Consider the following 12,001-nt stretch of genomic DNA (forward strand, 5'->3'; position numbering starts at 1 on the left):
CAAAAACTGCAATTACTTTTGCACCAACCTAATAGTTTTATATATATATAATATATATATTCGGAGAATATATATATTTCGTATACATATTTGGGGGATATATACATTTATATATGTATTTGGAGGATATATATTTCATATACGTATTTGGAGGATATGTATATTTATATACATATTTGGAGGATATATATATTTCATATACATGTTTGGAGGCCATATATGTTTCATATATATATTTGGAGGATATATATTTCATATATATGAAAATACATATATGTATTTTCTAACATGCATTAAAATAAATGCATAACTATTCAAATTTTAAGGTTGTATATCATCTAAAATTATCCTGCATAGCACCAGTGGTACACATACTGCACTGTGGGAAATGCTGGTTTTGCAAAGAACACAGAGATGTGGAAGGAAAGGCTATATTCCAGCCCTGGCTGGCATGCTGGCTGCCAGCTCTAAGTAGATTACTTCGGGCACCTCTTGAGGCTCAGAGAAATGGCTAAAGACATTCTCAGGAGGAATGGAGGTGGGACGAGGGTGAGGCTCAGTGGACTGAGTTTCCTCCCACCCCTACTACTTCCCAGACGTGGAGCTGGACCTCCAGAGGAGCGTGCAGGCTGTGCTCCGGGAGCTCAGCACCCAGGCCCCTGCCCTGCAGAGCAACCAAGGTAAGAGCCAGCTGGCGGCAGCAGCTGGTCCCTCTGACCTCCACCCAATCCCAGCCAACAATACACACACATACAGGAAAGGGCCCCGGCCTGGAGCTCATGGGGCAAAGGTCTTCTCGCCAAACCCCTTTCCTGCTGGAAATACCTAGAGCCTGAAGGACTGAGAAGGCTTCTCTGCTCCCTAGTTCAACCCTCTCAGCAACTGCCACAGAGCACGTTGGGGATCTGCCACCGTTTTTCTTTCCTTTTTTTTTTCTTTTGTTTTTGAGATGGAGTCTCACTCTGTCACCCGGGCTGCAGTGCCGTGGCGCAAACTCGGCTCACCGCAACCTCTGCCTCCCCGGTTCAAGTGATCCGCCTGCCTCAGCCTCCCGAGTAGCTGAGATTACAGGCATGCGCCACCACACCTGACTAATTTTTGTATTTTTAGTAGAGATGCAGTTTCACCATGTTGGCCAGGTTGGTCTTGAACTCCTGACCTCAAGTGATCCGCCTGCCTCAGACTCCCAAAGTGCTGGGATTACAGGCGTGAGCCACGGCACCCAGCCTGCCACCCTCTTTGTTAACCACCTTCCCTAGCTTCACTTTCAAAGCTAATTCCCCTCAGCACTCCAGGCCTGCAGGACTTCCAGAATGTGGCTGGGGGCACACATCTGCAAGCACTGCTGCTCTGTGATCCACACGCATACACCTGTCACAACCTGTCCCCACTGGTGTCCCACCTGCCTTCCTTTCTGCCCTGGGAATTCACTGTCCACAAAGGGCTACAGATCAGAACTCCCCCCTTGGGAGGAGCCCACCCAGGTGCCCAGGTGCACCTGGAGCCAAGCGCTGGTGGCAGGGTCAGACCTGTGGCTGGTCGGAGCTGCAGCTGGGGCTCCAGGGCTCAGGGTCCTGCTCAGAGGGGTCTCCTGTAAGAGCTCCTTCCCACCTGGTCATGCTGGGCTCCCCTTTCTTCTGGCCCAGGCATGTGGAGGTGGTCCCTGCACAAGAAGGTCGAGCGAGATCCTGGTAAGAGCCCGGCGCTGGTCCGCATTCTGCTCAGAGAACTGGAGAAGGTGAGTTCCTGCACCTCAGGAAGGAAGACGGGGATGAAAGGAAGAGAGGGGCCAGTTGGGCAGGGGCTCAGTCCTGGCAGCTGTATGTCTCCCAAGCTTTGGTTGCCTGCATGATTTTTATCATATGCATCTCCCTCCTGTACCTTTAGATAAGCAATATTTTCTTTACATCGACTCTCATTGTGTTACTTGAATAAACATCTTTCAAAAAGAAGCGCCATAATGCGACCACAAATGGAAAATCCATATCACTTGTCAGAAACAGAAGGTGCCTATACACATCAATATACGATTATTGACGTTTCTCAAAATTATCCTCGGGCCACCTACATTATCCTCCATGCTACCCAATGTCGTGCTTGCAACTGTGTGGGAAACACTGCACTCAAGGATGGCTCCAAGCTAGGGACTTGTTTGTTGCTTTGCTGTGACTCCTACCCTAACTGAATTTGGCCCCTCACCTGCTCCCATACCTTCCCCGTGGGGCTTCCTCACCTGTGTGCCCTTCCCTCCCCGCTCCTCTATCCAGAGCAGACAATGGCCCTTTGCTCTCCCCCTGGCTGCCTTCCACTCCATCTCCTGCCCACCCCCAGCCTAGACTGCCTCCTGCTAAGAGGTGGGGAGTCCCCCAGCCCAATACCTGTCACGTGATCTCCTGTTTTCCAGGCGGAAAGCGAGGACCTCCGGCATGTCATCATTCCCTTGCTGCACACAGTAATGTACGTGCTCACCAAGGTGAGCAGGGGACTGAGGTCGAGGTGGTACTGGTGACCTCCATGTGGCTGGGCCGGACACTGTCCTTTTCCCTTAGTGGGCAGTCAGTCTCTGCCAGGATGAGCCTAGAAAATCCCTTGGATTACCTGCCCTAAACTGGCTTCTAAGCGCTAGCCACCCCCTTTCCCTCCTATATGGAGAGAGAACTTTGGAGAGACAATGGCCTTGATTGGCAGGATGAGGTCTTTGCATTTGCTCCTGTGTGCAGTGCAACAGGAGACATCACTGATCCCTACACAGAGAAGAGACATGATACAGATGTGGTGAATGTTTCAGGAAGAGTAATCGGGAGCTGTGTGTTGTCACAGGGGGTGGGAGTGGTGGTTAAGGAAGGCAGGAAGAGCAAGTCTGGGGTTGCTGGACAGTCCAGGGTCAAGACGGGGCTTAGCTGCAGCAGAGGCAGAGGGCATACTGAGGTGGGGAGGGAGAGGGGGGCCTCCTGGGCACTGTGGAGCCCAGGCCTGTGGGATGCAAGGGGGAGCAAAGGAGACTGAGGAAGTGCCTCCAAGGTTTTGAGCCTGGAGAACCGCAGGAATGTGCTTCCTTGATAGAGCAGGAGGGCTGGGAGGAAGTTGATTTGCTTGCAGAACTTGATGCGATGAATTTTTATCTTGGTAAGTTGGGGCGGGGCGACAACGGGATGTCTTACAGGTGCCGGGAGAAGAGGCTGGAAGGTGTGGGTTTGGGAGAGAGCTGTGAGCCCAGGTCTGGCTGTTAGGCCTGACCTTTCACCTCTTCTCCCAAGCCCCTCCCCGGAAACTCCCCTGGGACCCTTCACCTCCCCCTCCTCCCTCTCATTTCCCCCTCCTCCCTCTCACCTGTCCCTCCTCCTTCTCACCTCCCCCTCCTCCCTCTCACCTCCCCCTCCTCCCTCTCACCCAGGCCACAGGAATCACAGAGGAGCTCCACCAGAGAATCTATGCCTTTTGTACAAGGTTACTGACCCTGCCCACCCCCTACTGCACAGTCGCCTTGGACTGCGCGATAAGGCTGAAAACAGAGACGGCCGTCCCAGGTAAGAGTTACCGAGCATCTTTGTCTCCCATGCTGCACCTCCAACACTGCCCAGGGTCTTTCCTTTTTCTCCAGGATACCAGGGGGCTCAAAAGCCTCCACAACTTCTGTAGAAAGGTGGAGAATGGGAATCAGAGAGACTTGGGGGCTGGTTGGCCAAAGTGGTCTGGTTTGCAGGGACACTCTACCAAAGGATGGTCATTGCCGAACAGAACTTGATGAATGAACTGTATCCCTACCAGGAGAGGTGAGTGGCCCCAGAAAAACTGCTGCCTTCAGCCTCCTAAAAGTGTTGTGGCATTAGTGACTGCTCCCTGGCAGGAGGACAAAAGAGGAGGTTGGATTAAGAAGAGCCCTAGCAGAACTCCCCAGCCATGACATTTGTCCAGCGGTGGAGTGCGTTTGCAGTTCAAGGTTGGCGCCATATTGTTTTTTGGAGACCACTGAACACAGGATAGGTCTTTCTTCTGAGGCTGGATTCGAAGCTACCTTGCTCACGTGCAGAAGGTGGACATGGCCTCGGGGCCACTTTGGATCTCTGTCATTCCACCTCCATCCTGCCCTTGGCCATGATGCAGCATCGTACCAGCCAGGCAGCCAGAGGAGACTCCAGAATAGCCATAGCGGAGGGGCTCAGGGGCAAGTGCACAATGAAGCCCGAGGGCTTCCATGGGAGACGCCCAGCCCCTTAGATAAGACTGAGAAAGTGTCCCCTGCTCTTGCTGGGGAGAGGGGTGATGAAGTTGGGAGTGGCACCTCCCTTTTCTGCAGGCACCTCCACTAACTTGGCCCTGAAAGGCACAGCTTCAGTTTGGAGTGTGAGGTGCTGTGTTCATGAAAGATGCAAGGATGCCCAGGGCACCCAGAGGACTTGGCATGGGAGAGGTGGGGAGACACAGTGGGTGAGGAGGAGGGAGTAGGGGAGGTCGGCTCTCTGGTGTGATAAGGGTGATGAGAGAAGATGGGATCCACTCAGAGCTCAGAATTCCAGTTCTGGCAGGAAGGATTTAGAGTCCCTCCTAGAGGGTGACCTGCTCCCTGGGCCAGGATGCTGAGAGAGGGAGCAGGATTGAGGCTGGAACTTTCCTAGACATGGGACTAGGCCTGCTGTCTTCTGTGGACAGTGATTAGAGCTGCCCCTCTAGAAGGGCAGTGCATGCTCTTATTTGCCACAGTCCTTACCACTCCGTATTGTCATCCCACCTAGAGACTTTCGAATCTAAGACTCCTCTTTTCAGCAGGATTAAATTACTTGAGGGTGCTGCACAGCTCTGAGAGTGCCCATCCGGTGGCCCCTCTCCCATTAGTTACAATCGATCCCACCTCTCCCCTCTGCCTCTGCCCTCAGAGTGTTCCTCTTCGTGGATCCTGAGCTGGTGTCTGCCTCCGTGTGCAGTGCTCTGCTACTGGAGATCGAGGCGGCCCAGGAACAGCAGACACCAGAGGCTTGCATGCGCCACGTGGTCTCCCACGCCCTGCAGGCGGCTCTGGGGGAAGCCTGTCACGCAGGCGCTCTGCACAGGAAGTTGCAGGTAATAATCCTGCCTGTAGCCCCTTGTCAGTTCCAGCCCTGGTCCCTGGATGCCCATACCAGTTGCTCACCCTGCTCTTCCTCCTTCTCCTGTTTCACATCACCTTTTCCCTCAAATCAAAAATTCATACAGTTTGGCTGGGCACAGTGACTCCCACCTGTAACCCCAGCACTTTGAGAGGCTGAGGTGGGCATATCACCTGAGGTCAGGAGTTCGAGACCAGCCTGGCCAGCACGGTGAAACCCTGTCTCTACTAAAAATACAAAAATTAGCTGGATGTGGTGGTGCGTGCCTGTAGTCCCAGCTACTCGGGAGGCTGAGGCAGGAGAATCGCTTGAACCCAGGAGGCAGAGATTGCAATGAGCCGAGATCACACCACTGTACTCCAGCCTGGGCGACAGAGCGAGACTCCGTCTCAAAAAATAAAAAAAGTCACTTTCTCAGGGAGGCTTCCCAGATCACACAATTTAAATAATCTAGCCCCTCTCTCAAATTCCACATCCTCCTTTTCTGCTTTATTTTCTCTTTGGTGCTTATTGTTGTTATTTACCATACCATAAATTTTACTTATCTTGTTGATTGCCTGCTCCTCCTGCCATATACACACGATAATAGGAGCTCCCAAATTTTTGTCTTTTCGTTTGCTGCTGTATCCCAGCTCCTAGGACAACGCCTGGTGCAGTGAGCTGTTCTAAGTGCTGGAGATGCAGCTGTGAACGAAACACAAAATTCTCTGACTCCCTGGAGTTCACAATCTAGTGGGGGCTAGAACATGGATCCAAGTGCTGGGTGACGCTTTTAGGAGGTGGGCTTCAGCGGCTGTCTCTGCCCCTCTGGGTAACAGATGATACAGACCAGCAGTCTCCCCCAGTAGCGTGTGAGGGGCAGAGGGGAACCCCCACTTGCAGGGCAGGTGTGGGGCCCTGAATGTGAGATCCAGAAGCCTTTGGGGGAAGCTCCTGCCAGTCCACCAGGGGCAGCGGGGAGGTGTCACCTTGGGCTGCCAGGGCCCTGAGGACTTGGCTTAGGAGCTGGGGTGCATGGGCGCTGGGCCAAGACCCAGGCTCTGCGCCCCTACCGGACAGGCCAGCCCTCGCCGCACCCTGGAGCACTATTTCCACGCCGTGGTGGCCGCCGTGGAGCAGATGGCCAGTGAGGCCAGCCCGAGCCGGGAGGGACACGTGGAGAGGCTGGAGGAGATTTACTGCTCGCTGCTGGGGCCCGCGGAGGGGCCCAGAGGTGGTAAGTGATGGGCGATTGGGGGACCCTGCCAAGGGCCCCGCGGGGGCAGCTCACTGCGCCGCAGGGGGCTCCAGAGAGCAGCGCTGGACCTGCCTCCGTCTGGGTGCCTGGCTGACTCCCAGGAGCCTGGGTACTGGGGGCAGCTTGCGGATTTGGCAGGACCTGGACTAAGAAGGCGGGTAATTAGGCCAGGAGCGGTGGCTCACGCCTGTTATCTCAGCATTTTGGGAGGCCGAGGCAGGCGGATCACCTGAGATCAGGAGATCGAGACCAGCCTAGCCAATATGATGAAACCCTCTACTAAAGTAGTAGAGGGTTTAGTCTCTATTAAAAAAAAAAAAAAAAAATCAACCGGGCATGGTGGCGGGCGCCTGCAGTCCCAGCTACTCGGGATGCTGAGTTAGGAGAATCGCTTGAACCCAGGAGGTGGAGGTTGCAGTGAGCCGTGATCGCACCACTGTACTCCAGCCTGGGCGACAGAGCGAAACTCCATCTTAAAAAAACAAAAAACAAAACAAAAAAAAAGAAGGCGGGAAATTTGGTCCTGATAAAAGCTGTTGCCCACAGAGCCCCTACTATGCTCCAGTTGCTGTTCTAATCACCTTACATATATTTAAATATATTGCCTATACTGTATTAAATCAATGAAACCTCACAGTCAACTTATAAGCTAGAAACTATTATCATCCCCATTTTACAGAGGACGAAACTGAGTTAGAAAGAGGTTAAATATCTTGCCCAAGATCACGCAAGGCAGTAAGTGGCAAAGGCAAGATACAAATCCAGGCTGTCTAGTTCACCACTCAGCTGTAGTAATCAAAGGATTTGATCGTCCAAGGACCAGAGTATCTAAAAGGGCAGATGAGTCAACATCGTTTATATCTGGTATCATAGAGTTTTACTCCTCACCCTTCCCTATTTGCATATTTATAAGATAACGCCTTATCTTATGCAAGGCATAATGTAGGTAAGATAATGCCTACCCTGACTCAAGCCCCATGTGGATGGGGGCATCTGAAATAGCCCAGAGAAAAATCCCGAATATATGTTTCCTGGCTGTTGTAGGATGGTTCTGATTTGGGTCCTGTTTCATGGTCGCCCAAAGTATCATGGAATGTGTCAGCCTACATGTCCCAGATATGCATGGTCTCTGATCGTGCATCTGTAGTTGTAAGGCATGGGGTTAAGGACTGGAATCCACTGGAAGAGGTTAGTGTGCCAGGCCCTGGGTTTGAACTTGGCAGCCCCGGTTGGGTGGAGGCCACAGCAGTTGGGTGAGGTGGGCAGGATAGTCCCTGCCTCAAGACTCCATCTTCGAAGTTTTCCACTCTTTTGCTTTAATATTCTACACTGCCTCTGATCCCACATGGAAAAAGCTGCTCCTGCACCCCAAGCTGGAACAAACCCTGGGGCCGGTCTGACTTTGCTCCCCTTGTGGCCCCTTGCTCACACTCACCAGTGACTCTGCGTGGATCAGGCAAGATCATCTGCGCTGCTCCCAAGCCACATCTAAGGGCACCTGTCTCCTGCCCAGACTTGCCCTGTGCATTTTATTTATTTATTTATTTATTTATTTATTTATTTATTTATTTATTGAGACAGGGTCTCACTGTGTCACCCAGGCTGGAGTGCAGTGGCACGATCATGGCTCACTGCAGCCTTGACCTCCTGGGCTCAAGTGATCCTCCCACCTCAGCCTTCCAAGTAGCTGGGACCACAGGCATCTGCCACCACACCTGGCTTAGCCCTGTGCATCTGAATGACCAGGCAGCACCCCCGTCAAGCCCCTGTGGCTGTAGGGGGCAGTATGGAGCAGTGGTTATAAGCACTGTGTTGTGGGTAAGAGCAGAGACTCTGGAGCTGAGCTGCCTGGGTTCAAGTCTTCACTGTGCTATTTACTATGTGACCTTGGGCCAGTCATTCAACCTTTCCATGTCCTGGCTCCTCCCCTGTAAATTGAGGATAATAATGTCACCTGTTGCCCAGGGCCATTGGCAGGATCCAGAGAAATGATTACACTGTGTGCCAGGTGAGTAGAATAAGGCCTGGCAGGCAGTAGGTGCTCAGTGAATACTAGCTGCTCTCCCCTAGGAAGCTTGCAGCCTCAGGAGGGGGAAGCCACAGCAATATAGAAATGAAACAAGAATACAGAGCCAAATCCTAAGGCCACATGTGAGGTGTGCCCAGTGTGCAGACAAAGTCTGCTTGGAGGGAATGACCACCGTGGGCCGCTGGAGTGGTCAGAAAATATTCTAGAAAGAGGAGCAGGAAGAAGGCTGGTCTTGGTCTCTCCCCTGGACCGCCCGGGGTTCCTCCTGCCCCCAAACTTTGCTGATGAGTTCTTGTCAGCAGCACTGACAGCAGCGAATGTTAATTGAGTGTCTGCTGCGTGCAAGATATTGGAGGCAGCCCTGAGAAGGGAAGCGGTCTTTCCTGCCTCGTCTGGATGCAGGCAGGGCATTTTAAGAACAATGGAGAAGCCAGTCTGGTGGCTGCACAGGGCTGAAGGCATGGCCAGCATAAGAGAATAGGTTGGAAAAGGCCTTGTGAGCTGGTTTGTGAAGATCCCCTAAGGGCTGAGCTAGGTTTAAGGAAACATGGCTACTAAGCATTGTTGGACAGGGAGGGGACAGCTGCACTGTTGGGCCCTGGATGGGCTGGTGGTGGCAGAGATGGAAAGGCAGACCAGATGTGAAGGAGAGAGTCCCTGCCACCCCTCTAAGACCCTGCACAGGAGCTGAGCAGGATGGGGAGGGCAGATGGGGAGGGTCCCATGGCCTCCTCCATGGCTTCCATAGCCTGCTCCTTTCTGCAGGTGACCCTGTCCAAGAGCGGCCACCAAGCATTCCCCTGCCCAGCCCCTACATCACCTTCCACCTGTGGACCGGCGAGGAGCAGCTCTGTACGTGCCTGCGCAGCTGTCTGGAAACAGTGGTATATGTCTGTGTCTGTGCGTGTGCATATGCGTGCAGGTATGTGTTTGTCAGTGTGTTTGTGTGTGTGTGTCTGTGTGTGCATGTGTGTGTGTCTGTATGTCTGTGTCTGTAAGTGTGTGTGTGTGCATCTGTGTGTCTCTGTGTCTGTGTGTGTGTCTCTGTGCATGTTCATATGTGTGTCCTTATGTGTCTGTCTGTCTGTGTTTCTGTGTGTGTGTGTATCCTCTGAGGAGGACTGGTTGGAATCAGGAACACAGCCCTGCCAGCCTTACGTGTCCTCACTGCCCTTGTTCCCCCATCCCAGGGAAGGAATTGGTGCTCTTCCTCCGCCCAAGATCCCAGCTGCGCCTCAGTGCTGACTTGGAGGTCTTGGATCTGCAGGGCCTCCGGCTAGACCGGGAGTTGGCCCGGGTTTCCGTGCTGTCCACTGACAGTGGCATCGAGCGGGACCTTCCCCCGGGGGCTGATGAACTGCCTGCACCCAGCAGCCCTGAGATAGAGCGAGCTGGGCTGCAGCGCAAAGGGGGTATCAAGAAGCGTGCGTGGCCCCTGGACTTCTTGATGCCTGGCGGCTGGGACGGGCCCCTAGGGCTGCACCGGAGGACAGGCAGGCCCGGTGGGGATGGGGAAGTGCTGCCCGGTGTCTCCCGGCTGCACACAGCCCGGGTACTTGTACTGGGAGATGACAGGATGCTGGGGCGCCTGGCCCAGGCCTACCACAGACTCAGGTGGGGCGCCAAGGTGGGGACTGGGGGTGGGCGCTGGTCAGGGGCACAGGTGGGCCTGGCGTGGGCTGGGGAAGGATCACAGGGCGGCAAGAGAGGGTCGGGAGGCAGAGGCCAGGGTGGGGCAGAGGAGGATGCCACACAGTGCCAGCAGCCGTCACAGAGCACCGCAGTCCCTGCTTTGTGTTTGTTAGCTCCGTGAACCCTCATCGCCATCCTGCGAGGGAGACATTACTGTACCCATTTTGTAGATGAGAAAGCAGAGGCTCAGAAAGATGACACACATTGCCCAAGGTCCAGAGATAACAAATAGCAGAGTCGAGTTTCTTTGAAGCCAAGCCCCGCCCCTAACCTCCTCTGCTTTGCTGCCCGTTGCTAGGAAACGGGAGACCCAGAAGTTCTGCCTCACTCCCAGACTCAGCCTGCAGCTCTACTACATCCCCGTGCTGGCACCTGAGGTAACTGGACCGCGGGGAGGCGGTGGCGGGCCAGAGACAGGGCAGGCTGGGCAGGGGCACACCTGCAGCCTCGCATCCCCCACATCCCTGGCGCAGGGACTAGAAAAAGCATCCTTGGGATGTGGAGGCGGGACAGCCGGCAGCAGTCTTCTGTTTCAGAGGCTGCAGACGGTGCTCTGGGGGCTGAATGTGGCCAGAGATTGGGTCTCTCTCTTGATGGCAGCCTGCTTGCTGCTGATACTCGTTTTGTTTTTGTAGGTAATGGAATTAGTTGCAAAGTTCTCAAACACAGGGCTCTCTCTCTCTCTCTCTCTCTCTCTCTCTCTCTCTCTCTCTCATACACACACATACACACAAACCCCACACCTTCTGGTATGACATGAAAGGAAATTTCAGGCAGTGAAGTCCATTCATCTAGTTGGGGGGACAGAGCCACACTTGCAGGTCTTCCTTCCTACTGCACACGCCACTTCCTACTGCACACGCCACTTCTACTGCACACGCCACTTCCTACTGCACACGCCACTTCCTACTGCACATGCCACTTCCTACTGCACACACCACTTCCTACTGCACACTCCACTTCTACTGCACACGCCACTTCCTACTGCACACACCACTTCCTACTGCACACACCACTTCCTACTGCACATGCCACTTCCTACTGCACACGCCACTTCCTACTGCACACGCCACTTCTACTGCACACGCCACTTCCTACTGCACATGCCACTTCCTACTGCACACGCCACTTCCTACTGCACGCTCCACTTCTACTGCACACGCCACTTCCTACTGCACATGCCACTTCCTACTGCACACGCCACTTCCTACTGCACACATCACTTCCTACTGCACATGCCACTTCCTACTGCACGCTCCACTTCTACTGCACACGCCACTTCCTACTGCACACTCCACTTCCTACTGCACACGCCACTTCCTACTGCACGCTCCACTTCCTACTGCACGCTCCACTTCCTACTGCACGCTCCACTTCTACTGCACACGCCACTTCCTACTGCACACACCACTTCCTACTGCACATGCCACTTCCTACTGCACACGCCACTTCCTACTGCACGCGCCATTTCCTACTGCACACTCCACTTCTACTGCACACTCCACTTCCTACTGCACACACCACTTCCTACTGCACGCTCCACTTCTACTGCACACGCCACTTCCTACTGCACACGCCACTTCCTACTGCACATGCCACTTTCTACTGCACGCTCCACTTCTACTGCACACGCCACGTCCTACTGCACGCTCCACTTCCTACTGCACATGCCACTTCCTACTGCACACGCCACTTCCTACTGCACATTCCACTTCTACTGCACACACCACTTCCTACTGCACACGCCACTTCCTACTGCACACGCCACTTCCTACTGCACACTCCACTTCCTACTGTACATGCCACTTCCTACTGCACACTCCACTTCCTACTGCACACTCCACTTCTACTGCACACGCCACTTCCTACTGCACATGCCACTTCCTACTGCACACGCCACTTCCTACTGCACACGCCACTTCTACTGCACACACCACTTCCTACTGCACACACCACTTC

The 12,001-nt window shown here is 53.8% G+C and overlaps 1 protein-coding gene across 4 annotated transcripts in view; it reads left to right on the forward strand.

Annotated features, from left to right (window-relative positions):
• The window catches only part of PIK3R6 (phosphoinositide-3-kinase regulatory subunit 6), a 68,124-nt gene that overhangs the window by 26,641 nt on the left and 29,482 nt on the right, over positions 1–12,001 (forward strand). For all 4 annotated transcript variants that reach the window (XR_004055142.1, XM_030924006.1, XM_030924009.1 and 1 more), the window contains exons 3-12: positions 597–680; positions 1,647–1,738; positions 2,405–2,473; positions 3,395–3,527; positions 3,704–3,773; positions 4,875–5,058; positions 6,144–6,300; positions 9,116–9,202; positions 9,541–9,964; positions 10,341–10,419. Coding sequence is in view for 3 of the 4 variants with exons in the window: in XM_030924006.1 (XP_030779866.1) it covers positions 597–680; positions 1,647–1,738; positions 2,405–2,473; positions 3,395–3,527; positions 3,704–3,773; positions 4,875–5,058; positions 6,144–6,300; positions 9,116–9,202; positions 9,541–9,964; positions 10,341–10,419 (1,379 nt within the window). In the remaining variant the exon portion in view is untranslated. The remainder of the gene's footprint in view (positions 1–596; positions 681–1,646; positions 1,739–2,404; positions 2,474–3,394; positions 3,528–3,703; positions 3,774–4,874; positions 5,059–6,143; positions 6,301–9,115; positions 9,203–9,540; positions 9,965–10,340; positions 10,420–12,001) is intronic.

The sequence above is a fragment of the Rhinopithecus roxellana genome, chromosome 19 (assembly GCF_007565055.1).
Source record: "Rhinopithecus roxellana isolate Shanxi Qingling chromosome 19, ASM756505v1, whole genome shotgun sequence".
Lineage (NCBI taxonomy): Eukaryota > Metazoa > Chordata > Mammalia > Primates > Cercopithecidae > Rhinopithecus > Rhinopithecus roxellana.